The following is a 12,707-nucleotide window of genomic DNA, read 5'->3' as shown; positions in this document are numbered from 1 at the left end:
CGTGTTCCTTTGCCCTGATTGCTATCGCTATTTCTTTTATTCCGAAAGAATAAGTGTTTTGTCTGAATAGATTGTAGAAGTTGAAACACAGCAATAAACTACTTTGAATGGAGCAGTTCAGTGAGCCAAAGGAAGAAAATGTCTTAGTCAAAGTGTGATTGGGGGGTACAGATACAGGACAGCAAACAAAATAGATTTAGTCATTATAATGAAGACTACCATTGAAATTAGGTATTTACCTGGACCAGTACACAAGATACTTGCTGGGCATCCTGTTATACAGTGAGTGCCTCCTCTTTCACTTCAAAGTCTTCTATCTATTCTTCTGCAGGGAATGTTTTTTTTTTTTTTTTTAGGCACCAGACATTTGACCTGCATCACACAAGGTTCCAGGAGTTATTTGGAGCAAACCCCAAGATAAGGCCCCGGAAGACTCCACCAATGCAGTGCTCCAGAGGTAATGGCCTCAGAGCGTTTGCTCAATAACAACAGATTTTAACGTAGTAGATGAGGTATCTATGCTGGGTTAAGAGTTGGGATTTAGTTCTAAAGTTATCATGACTGGTTTGTATAGACTTTACAGAAATATTAAATTTAAAATATTCTATGTTTTAAAACCAGATGTACCTCATACTATAAATGAGACAAATAAACAGTCAACCATTAGGATTACAGATTTGTTTCTCCTACTACATAGACAGCAGCTGAGATGTTCATTAGACCGATGAACCAAGATATGGAGAAATTAATTACTGACCTGTATCATAGATCATAGCCCTATTAACTTATCTGTGGACAAACAGGTGGTCTTGGAATCTTTATCAAAAACAACCTATTTTACTATAGCACCCAGCCAAAGTAGGTTTCTATGTAGTGTTGGTTACTACCTATTATGAGAAGAAGATAATGCAACAGATGCTTGAATCTGCCGTCTTTGGGAAACTCACTGTAGATCCAGTTTTTCATTTGGAAAAAAATAACTTTTTTTTTTTTTTGTTATTGCTGTGAAAGGAAAATGAATAAAAAAGTATAATGACTATAGAGTTATTCTTAGGGGCTCAATACCCAGTATCTCCAAATCTTTACACCTTACCTAAGGTACACAAGCATTCCACAAGCCTGCTCGGACACCCCATTGTGGTGGGGATGGGATATATTCTTTTACCAGTAGATACTTTTATGGATAAGATTTGAGCACCTTTTTGCAGGGTACTAAGGAACATGTTAAAGATATTATGGATTTCGATCCAATATTCTTCACAAGAGCCGTGAGGCCTGGGAAGAGAAATCCTTACTATTTCATCTTTTTTTTTTTTTTCTCCTGACCACCGGTTTGACGTTAAAGGGAAAAGCCTTTTCATATGTAATTTGAGGCCTTCTTTGGTAATACCATTACGAGGCCCTAACAATTGGTCTGTTCGCACTTAAAAAAATGATTACAGATAAGATACCTCAGAGATAATGTATGCAATGTAATTAGGTGCTATAAATTCTAGAGTTGATATATAGTTGTGGATTGACAAGCAATATGCCATGACTATAATACTTTTGTACCCCAATTAAACATTTGCTGTCTGCCCCATAGCAGTTTTCTTGCTACAGAGCGTCTCTCCTGTGCAGATTTACATATATACAGTGCCTTGCGAAAGTATTCAGCCCCCTTGAACTTTGCAACCTTTTGCCACATTTGAGGCTTCAAACATAAAGATATAAAACTGTAATTTTTTGTGAAGAATCAACAAAAAGTGGGACACAATCATGAAGTGGAACGAAATTTATTTGTTAACAAATAAAAAACTGAAAAATTGGGCGTGCAAAATTATTCAGCCCCTTTAATTTCAGGGCAGAAAACTCTCTCCAGAAGTTCAGTGAGGTTCTCTGAATGATCCAGTGTTGACCTAAATGACTAATGATGATAAATAGAATCCACCTGTGTGCAATCAAGTCTCCGTATAAATGCACCTGCACTGTGATAGTCTCAGAGGTCCGTTTAAAACGCAGAGAGCATCATGAAGAACAAGGAACACACCAGTGAGGTCCGAGATACTGTTGTGGAGAAGTTTAAAGCCGGATTTGGATACAAAAAGATTTCCCAAGCTTTAAACATCCCAAGGAGCACTGTCTAAGCGATAATATTGAAATGGAAGGAGTATCAGACCACTACAAATCTACGAAGACCTGGCCGTCCCTCTAAACTTTCAGCTCATACAAGGAGAAGACTGATCAGAGATGCAGCCAAGAGGCCCATGATCACTCTGGATGAACTGCAGAGATCTACAGCTGAGGTGGGAGACTCTGTCCATAGGACAACAATCAGTCGTATACTGCACAAATCTGGCCTTTATGGAAGAGTGGCAAGAAGAAAGCCATTTCTTAAAGATATCCACAAAAAGTGTCATTTGAAGTTTGCCACAAGCCACCTGGGAGACACACCAAACATGTGGAAGAAGGTGCTCTGGTCAGATGAAACCAAAATCGAACTTTTTGGCAACAATGCAAAACGTTATGTTTGGCGTAAAAGCAACACAGCTCATCACCCTGAACACACCATCCCCACTGTCAAACATGGTGGTGGCAGCATCATGGTTAGGGCCTGTTTTTCTTCAGCAGGGACAGGGAAGATGGTTAAAATTGATGGAAAGATGGATGGAGCCAAATACAGGACCATTCTGGAAGAAAACCTGATGGAGTCTGCAAAAGACCTGAGACTGGGACGAAGATTTGTCTTCCAACAAGACAATGATCCAAAACATAAAGCAAAATCTACAATGGAATGGTTCACAAATAAACATATCCAGGTGTTAGAATGGCCAAGTCAAAGTCCAGACCTGAATCCAATCGAGAATCTGTGGAAAGAACTGAAAACTGCTGTTCACAAACGCTCTCCATCCAACCTCACTGAGCTTGAGCTGTTTTGCAGGGATGAATGGGCAAAAATTTCAGTCTCTCGATGTGCAAAACTGATAGAGACATACCTATATATATATATATATATATACACATACATACATACATACACAAATGTGTACACTACAAATTAAAGATAAACAAGTTAGTCATAAGAAAACTGAAACAAACCTGGTCTGAAGAATAGGCCACCATGCGACCAATGATCTCTGCTTCACTTAAGTCTGGGTTTTCCTTCTGAAGTCGTTTGGTAACTTTGGTCCTTGCAGCAAGCAGAGCCATTAGCGTTGCTTCACTTGCGGTACCCTAAGTGAGGAAATTAAATATCTCTCTTTTATTAATGAACATAAGCATCTTATAACAATAAAAAAACACGTGAACCATTTCCCTGGCAAGAAAACTATTATGTATACTAAACATTTAGTGGAATGAAATTCACACAGTCTGTATAATTTACTAGACAGTATTTATAGTACTGTCTATCTGTACCCAAGAATAAAAGTGTAATATATTTCAGCTTACCAGTCCTTCCCCAATGTGGCGGTGTCATTCATTTTTTTAAGGCTTTTTATTTGTATCACCTTCACCTTGGCATCCTGCCACATGTGTCCTGTCCTAGGGTAACAATGCTTGCGCTTTGAACAGCAGTGTAGCAGTCTCTTTCATTTGTCAGTGAGGGCAATCCAAAATGTCTCAGAGAAACAGCGTGATTCTGGCTGTTTTATGTGAATATTGGCCTATTTATTATAATTGTGACATTCAGAATAATGTTTTAATGACTGTCACCAGTAAATTGTTGATATGTATTTTACTGTTTCTATGCATTTAGTAGTTAAATAGTTAATCTTATTTTCATGTGCTGTCCATCCCTTCTGTCTTTGTTTTTTCCTTGAGTCATTTATATTGGATCTTGCTTAGAGAAATATCAAATATGGCAGGGAGTAATCCTTTTAATGACGTTGTAGGGAACACTGATTGGGAACATTGATTTATAAGGGAGCTACAATAGCAGTGATCTCTAGCGGTCTTTTGCTATGTATCCCCAGTCTATGATTGTCTCCTCAAGTATGTCCCCACTTTCCAACATCTCCTGCAGCATGTTTACCATCTCTGAACATTTCCAGTAGCATGCCTGCATTCTTTGACAATCTGCTGTTGTAAGTGTGTAGTCTCTTACACGTTTTTGTGCCATTGCATTCAGTAAATATTATGTGCAGCCCTTTGGTGGCTTTCAGGGGCCATCCTTGAGGCTCTTTATGCTATAAAAGTTAACCACTACAGGGTTACAGCATTGGTTAGATGTTTATTCACATCTGTGTCCCAGCTAGGATGTTTCCACCTCATTTTGGGTGGGGAGAGGCTTCCGTTGCAGTCTGTGCCTACCTTCCATCATGAAAATGGGGCCACAGAGTAAAAACAGAGTAAAAACCTGAAAAAAATTGGACTAATCACTCAAATTTAAAAATGTTTTGGTTAAAATAAATGGCAGTCTTCTTTTGTGTGTTTATAGTAAGGCTGTGTACTAGTTTGAGGGCCGGTTCACACTATTTGCAGTGCAGGAAAACTTGTGTTTCTGCATGCATTTCCCACATTCCATAGAAATGCACTGCCCTCTGTAGACATGCGTGGGTACCAATAATTTGTAATGTCACCCCCATGCATCTAGCAAACATGGGCAAGTTTGTGGCCACCAAAAGGTGTGGTACAGCAGTACTGCACTTTTTGCATGCGTTTGGCAGCTTATTGAAATGAATAGGCTGCCGAAAAGGAGTCACGTGGGAATACACAAAAATGCGTGCGCACGGATAAACCTGTCCAATGTTAACTGGCACTGAAGGATCCAGTGAGTAGATATTTGTTTTTTTACTCTGTATTATATAAAGGAAAACATTTTAACTCTTTCCCATGGTATCCACAATAAAAATAAAAAATAATAATAATTTTGTCATGTTGGAGTACATTGTTCATGTATTTTGTGCAACAACTACATCCACCAGTAGATGACAGTGTTTATAAATTTGTAGATACTCTATGGTTAAACTCTATGTCTTTTCTCTGTAATACAAGTTTCCTGTTCCTGTCTGCAGTTAAGCAGCAATGCCCATGTGGTCTGTTCTGTAGGGCTATATTAACATAATTTGTAACAGGTTACGGGCCCAGAGCAAAGCTGAAAACCCAGTTAAAGCCAGCTACAGCAGATAAGTGAAAGATACAGCAACAGAAAGATGACTGCAACTGAATAACAAAAAATGGCCAGAAACTCAGCTGCAACATAGCTTTCACTTGCAAATCTGACAAACTAGAACTACCAGTCTTAGAAATTCAAGATGAAAATGCTGCTAATAAGAGAAGGTATGTGGAAATGTAAGTCAGGCCTTGAACACCCTTGAGATGAGTGGCTAGAGAAAGACCAAAAGGCTCAATCTCTCTTAGTATAAAAGATGATCAAATCATACATATATTTAAAGTGCAAAACCGTTAAAGAAATGTGGGAAGGATTACAAAACTTACATGAAAGAGTTAATCTCAGCAATAAACTGTATTTAATTAGAAAGCTATACCATAGCAAGCTAAAGGAAAGGACAGGATATGCAGGGTTACATAAGGCACACCTTGGAAATGGTTAAATGCTTGAAAGGTATAGGAGAAGAAATAAAAGATTTTCATGTCGCAGCATTTCTACTCAGTGTCTTACCAGAGTCACAGAACTTGATACATGTCCAGATGATGAACTGACATTGGAAAATGTGAAGGGGAAACTTATGGATGAATATAAGTGGAGAACAGAAAGCATTAATAGTGACGCGGTTCTGTCTCAGAGTTTGCTTTAAAGACGAAAAATAGGAATAAAAAAAGTAACATGCAACAAGAAACATGTGAATATTTTGTGTGCAAGAAACAAAGTAATTTAAAAGCAGATTGCAGAACCTGGAAAGGTAGAATGTAGACATAAACTAAACTACAAAAGGCCAAAAGTGTAAAGGAAGAAACTGATTTTGCTTTAGATAATAAATATGTTTTTCAATCAAAGTTGCACCTCACCTTTCCAGACATGGTGTTTTGATTCAGGAGCTATGAGTCAAGTGACAAATGACAGAAATTTCTCTATCACTTTGACCAGAGTATAACTGAAAAAATCACCACAGCTAAATGGGCAAATAATGGAGTCAAAAGGAATAGGAGACAGTTTTCTTTACTGCCCTATTTTCCAGAGTGTAACTAGAAAGATATCTGTGAAAAAATGTCCTATATGTTCTTGCTCTTGAAGCTAATCTTTTGTCATTGAAGATGCTCACAAAACAAGGCAATGTAGTGACCTTCCAAGATGACAGTTGTGCCATCACAAAAAAGGATATCTTACTTGCAAAAGCTAAAATTACAGATGAACTGTATCAGCTGAATTGCAATGAGGTGGGAAATACTGCCAAGGAGGAAAAACATCCAAACTGCATTCACACATGGCCCAGATGCTTTGGGCATGGAAGTCCTGATATATTAAAGAAATGACTATGAAAATGGAATACAAAGTAGTACAGTTAATCAAACAATAACATTCACCAGCTGTTTAAAAGGAAAAATGAAAAGAAAAGCCTTTTCAATGCAGAATAACAGCAGAGCTAAGAAACCTCTGGACCTAAATCATTCAGATCTTTGTAGTCCAATGGAAAAATTGAAAATTGATTCCATGAAAGAAGAGGTATTTTCTCACTTTGATAGATGATTACTGCAGGTATACTACACTATATCTGTTACACAACAAAAGTGAAGTACCAGAGAAACGTGAAAAGTATTTGGCTTAAGTAAGCAATAAATTTGGCAAAATGCAAAGTGTATTGCGCACAGACAATGGAGCAGAATATACAGGTGATAACACACAAGCGTTTCTTAGAAAGCAAGGCATAATATTTCAAACTACTGTACCATACAAACCAAAAATTAAACAGAGTTGCAGAAAGAATGGACCATACTCTATGCTGTTTGATACAGATATGCCAACCACATACTGGAGGGAGGCACTTATGACCGCATGCTATCTCCAAAATTGACTACCAGGAAAATCAACTGAGAAAACTCCCAATGAACTGCTGAATGGAGTAGCCCAGAATTGGAACCATCTAAAACATTTTGGAAGCAAAACCTATGTGCACATGCCAAAAGAAAAATGTACAGAATGGGACGCTTGCACAAAGGAAGGTGTACTTGTGGGGTACAGTGAATCTCAAAAGGGATACAGAATTCTACACCAAGACACACACAAGGCAACCATCAGAAGAAGTGTAATTGTTGATGAAACTTCGGTGTGTTCAAAATTTCATGAACTAACACAAACACTTCAAACTGAGAGGAATTCCACATAAGTATCACATGAAGATAAGCAACAAAGTGACACAGAAATAGAAATTAATGCAGACAATTAAAATACTGTAAAAGAATAAAACAGGCAACAAGAGGCTTCAGTCAGAAAATCCACTAGAAGCAATAAAGACATCCCAGCCAAACATCTGTCCTATGTATCATTAAAAACCACAGCCAGATTCATGGGATGAGATGCAAAGACTTCCAACTCATGAGAAACAAAAGTGGATGAGAGCTGCTGATAAAGAGATGACATCTCTTAGAGAACTGCAGACAAGGACATTTTAAGAGCTACCTCATGGTAACCGTGCAATCAGCTGCAAATGGGTTTTTAAGGCCAAATGTGACTGTGAAGGCAAGGTCTGTAGGTAAAAAGAATAGTTAGTGGTAAGAGGGTACTCACAACCTTTTGGTGAGGATTACGATGCTACTTTTTCTCCAGTTGCAAAACAAAGCAGAAAGAAAAAAAGGATAACGATTCCATATTTTCCTTCTCCTTCCCCTGTCCTCCTCTCCTCTCCCTTTCTTCCCCTTTTTGCATCTTAACAACCTCTTCTTCCTCCCACCTTCTTGCTCTTTTTCATCTCTTTTTTTTACTCCACTAAAATCTCTGCATATTTCCTTGTTTTTTTTAGATGTTATCCATTTTTCCCAATATATTAGTAAATTTCTCTAGTTAGCCACCCTCTCTGCTACTCAGGGATTCCATTTGATATATATATTCTATTCTTTTAAACCATTCTCTTATAATCGGTCTTCCAGGGTCGACCCACTTTTTTGGTATTACTCCCTTTGCAGCATTTATTAGGTATGGCACAGCTGAACGCTTATATTGCTGTTTTGTAATGTTTATATTGTGGAATAGATGTCCATAGATCATCCAATGTCTCAATTCCCGTAGTCTCGTTTATATAGTATAGTACAGTGATGGCGAACCTTGGCACCCCAGATGTTTTGGAACTACATTTACCATGATGCACATGCACTCTTCAGTGTAGTTGAGCATCATGGGAAAAGTAGTTCCAAAACATCTGGGGTGCCAAGGTTCGCCATCACTGGTATAGCATCTCCTGCCAGTATTCTCTTATTTTCTGGCATTCCCACCAAATGTGGGACAAAGTGCCCTTTTGATTACATCCTCTCTAGCATAAATCAGATTTCCCTTGCTGATGTTTTATGACTTATTGGGTGTTATATATCATCTCACCAGGCATTTATATTTCATCTCTTTCATATTTATATCTGCCGCTCATCCATGTACAGCCCTCACCACTTTGCTGACATGCTGTTCTTTCAGTCGTGTTCCCAATTCTTTTTCCCATTTACTGATGAATGGAAACACTTCCAGCCCTTCTGGCCCTTCCAACCTCGCAAGTATCATATAGATCCATGCAGTCCTGTGTTTCACTCTATTTTTCAAGTTACAAAGCTGTTCTATTACATTTAGGTTCTCTTCTGATCTAATTGGTTGTGGTAATTTGGTTACAAAATTTTTAATTGCAAGTACCTCCATTCCTCTACTTTCATCAATTTACTTTTGTGTTTCAATTCCTGAAATGTTCGCATTTTTCAATTTTTTTATTATCTCTTTAAATTGTGTATTTTTTAGTCCAAATCCCAAAGTGTATTCTCTTTCCTGGTAAAAAAAAAAAATGTGTGCCTGAAAGTGAAATTAAAGGTGAATTATATTCCCATTTTAATTGTATATATATTGTGTCCCAGACTTTGAAAACATTTCTAGTCAACTCATGTGTGCCTTTCCCCATCACCCTATATATTTCTGAAGCCCAAATATTCTTCACCAATTGTGCCTGACTTAATGTGTTTTCTATCTTTACCCAACTTTTATTGATTTTTGTATTAGTCCATTCTACCATACGTGCTAATATTGTTGCATTATAGTACCTTTTTATATCTGGTGCCGCTAAACCCCCTTGTGCTATCTCTTTGCTCAGTAATGAGAACTGTATTCTTTTTTTTTTATTTTGCCATATATAATGGGAATCGAAAGTTTGGGCACCCCAGGTAAAAATTTGTATTAATGTGCAAGAAGCCAAGGAAAGATGGCAAAATCTCCAAAAGGCATCAAATTACAGATTAGACATTCTTATATTTCAACAAAAGTTAGATTTTATTTCCATCATTTACACTTTCAACATTTTTTTGTTTTCTGTAATTTTGAAAGTGTCAATGATGGAAATAAAATCTAACTTTTGTTGACAATTATAAGAATGTCTAATCTGTAATTTGATGCCTTTTGGAGATTCTTCCATCTTTCCTTGGCTTCTTTATGCACGTTAATACAAATTTTTACCTGGGGTGCCTAAACTTTTGATCCCTACTATATCTTGAGATAAACGTTTTTAGTGTTTTAAAATATGTCTGGGGTATGGCTATTGGTAGCATTTGAAATTTATAGAGGATTTTTGGGAGTATAACCATTTTTACCGTATTGATTCGACCCATTCACGATATTGGTCTTGTTGTAATTTTTTTAATTTCTATTTTGATCTCGTTAAGTAAAGGAATATATTTGGCCTGGTATAGGTTTCCCAGCCTGGCGGTTAGTTTTATTGCAAGATATTTTAGATCTTTTTTCCCCCATGCAAATGGAAATTCCTTTTGAAAGGCTAAATCTTCCTTCTTATTCAAATTTATATTTCAAATTTCCAGCTTCACCGGGTTTATTTTAAAATTTGATAAATCTCCATATTTTTGAAGTTCCTTTATCAAATTCGGAAGTGTTGTTCTAGGGTTGGAGATGTAAAATAGTAAATTGTCGGCATAAACTGCAACTTTGTGACTTTGTGCTCCTCGTCTCCTATCTTTCCCCCTCTCACATCTGCGCTATTCTGAATGGTCTCCAAGAATGGCTCCAATGATAGCACAAATAGGATGGGTGACAATGGGCACCCTTGTCTTGTTCCATTAAACATTTCAAAATAAATTGACAGGCTCCCATTAACTTTTACTGATATAGGATGTTTATATAGATTTACAATCCATTGGATCATTTCAGGGCCCATTCTCAGGTTCTTCACTGTTTCAATCATAAAACCCCAGTCTACCCTGTCAAATGCTTTTTCCGCATCAATTGAGAGGAGTAGATCTGGGGGTCTCTCCCCTTTTGATTTTTGCAGCAGGAGTACCATTCTTATCCCATTAGCTTTACCTTCCCTCCCTGGGATAACCTCTGTTTGATCCCTGTGTATCCATTCAGGCATTAGCTCTTCTAGTCTCGTTGCTAATATTTTTGCGTATAGTTTTATATCAATATTCAATAAGGCAGTTGGTCTAAAACTAAACCACAATGTAGTATCCTTACCTTCTTTGGATATTACTGTGAGCTATGCTTTTACAGATTCCCTCCTCATCTCCTCCCCGACTTCTAGTTTGTTTACATATATGCACATTTTTGGGACCAATAAATCTTTACATTTTTTATAGTATCTAATTGTGAACCCATCTGGCCCTGGACAACTTTTCTGCTTGTATTTTGGGTAAGTTTGCCTCTTTTAAGTATTCCTGAATTTTCTGTTTCCTTTCTTCTTCTACTTCCTGCAACCCATTTTTGTCTCACAGAGTAGAGTGCGCCATAATAGGTTTGGAAAGCCTTCGAAATTTCCATTGTGGAGTTAACTATCTCCCCTTTATCATTTTTTATCTTGTCAATATATTCTTGCTAGATGTTTCCTGGGCTTATTTCCCCATTGACATCTTTAATTCACAACTCTATTAAATACCCTTCTTGTTTCTTGCTCCATTATATCTTCCAGTTGATCTTTTTTTATTATTAAACTCTGTTGTGTCTCTATATCTACTCTCTTCAAATGTCTCTGTTCTAACTCGTAAATTTCTTTTAGTAGCTTCTCCCTATTTCTTATCCTTTCTTTCTTGTTCCTTGCCCCTCAGCCCCTTGCCCCTCAGCCCCCGTCTTGCCCCCTAGCGATCAATACCTCCCTTATATAGGTCTTATGGGCTTCCCAAATTGTAGGTACTGAGACATCTGTGGTTTGATTCTGCATGAAGTATTGTTCTAATTCTTTTTTGATTTTTTCCTCTACTTCCATATTTTGTATCAGGTCCTCATTTAATCTCCAAGTACTTTTCTTATTTTGATTCTCTGCGTATTTCAGCTTCATAATCACTGGGGCATGATCTGACAATGATATTTTCTCTATGGATGTTCTAACTACTAAATCCAGCAGTCTGTGTTCTACCAAGAAGTAATCCAACCTTGAGAACGTCCCATGCAATGCGGATTAATAGGAGAAATCTTTTTCCCGAGGGTGTTTGATTTTGCATACATCAACCAGTTGACATTGGTTAAGTTTTTTTCTTAAACTGCCCTTAGTTGATGCCCACCAGTCCCCAATACACGTGAGGTACTATCCATGCTAAAATTAAAATCTCCTGGCAAGATACCATACACTTCTTAAAATCCATTCATTTCCTAGTACTTCTTTCAGATAACCTTTCGGGTTTCTTTTAGGACTATAAATATTGGCCAGTGTCCATTCCATACCCTGAATATTTCCTTTCAAGAATATATACCATTCCTGTGGGTCAACCATTCTGTCTTCCACATCAAACCTTACTTCTTTTGCCATTCCTATAGCAAATCCCTTTGCTCTTTTAATTGGGGAGTCTCCATAATACCATGTCAGATAGAACTTTGAGTACATTTTAACATTTGTTTCCTGTACTAGATGTGTTTTCTGTAGAAATACTACACTTGAAGAATATATTTTGATTTCCCTAATACTTTATGCCTCTTTTCTGAAGTATTTAACCCTCTTACATTATACGTTAAAAAATGTATTGTAGTCATTTTACCCTGGCCTTCTGTCTTTCTCTCTATTTCCATTCACCCCTCCTCACTATCCCCTTCCTCTACCGGATCTCAAACTTCACTGGATCTTTTGAGTCTTTGAGGATAGGGTTTCACAATTGCACGGGGGAGTCAAGAAAAGTAAAGAACTCCTTAAGATTGATGCACAATCTACTCCCACCCCCCAATTCCCATTTCCTCCCCTACACCCCTACCCCGACTCCCATTCTCCCTTCCCATCCTGTCCCCCCCTCCCTACTACCACCCTTTATCCTTCCCCTCCCTCTAACCCTCCCCACTCCCCCCTCCCCCTCAATTCCTACTGATTTTCGCAAGATGTAATTTTAACCATTTTATGGTCATAGAGCAGTTTTGTATTATTTCTTTTGGGAACCTACTTGCCCGCCTGCTCTTTTTACTGTTGGGCAGTGCTCTATCCAGGTCGCTAGTTGAACCCATTCCCCCTCATTTAGGGGGCTAAGGTCCGGGGCCTACCAGATAGCTAGATTCACCATCTTAAGTTCCCTGACTCTTTCCCTCCCTTCCTCCCCTCCAGCAGAGTCCTCTCCCAGCAGTTATCTTTGCCCTAACTTCTATTCCGAATCACAGTTCA

The 12,707-nt window shown here is 37.9% G+C and overlaps 1 protein-coding gene across 1 annotated transcript in view; it reads right to left on the bottom strand.

Annotated features, from left to right (window-relative positions):
- The window catches only part of DDC (dopa decarboxylase), a 163,272-nt gene that overhangs the window by 111,909 nt on the left and 38,656 nt on the right, over window positions 1-12,707 (bottom strand). The window contains exon 4 of the mRNA XM_082259855.1: window positions 3,079-3,213. Within this exon, the coding sequence (XP_082115981.1) occupies window positions 3,079-3,213 (135 nt within the window). The remainder of the gene's footprint in view (window positions 1-3,078; window positions 3,214-12,707) is intronic.

The sequence above is a fragment of the Pelophylax lessonae genome, assembly GCF_965119305.1.
Source record: "Pelophylax lessonae genome assembly, chromosome: 5".
Taxonomy (NCBI): Eukaryota; Metazoa; Chordata; class Amphibia; order Anura; family Ranidae; genus Pelophylax; species Pelophylax lessonae.
Note: the sequence above shows the minus strand (reverse complement) of the source record. Positions and strands in the feature narration are given on the sequence as shown.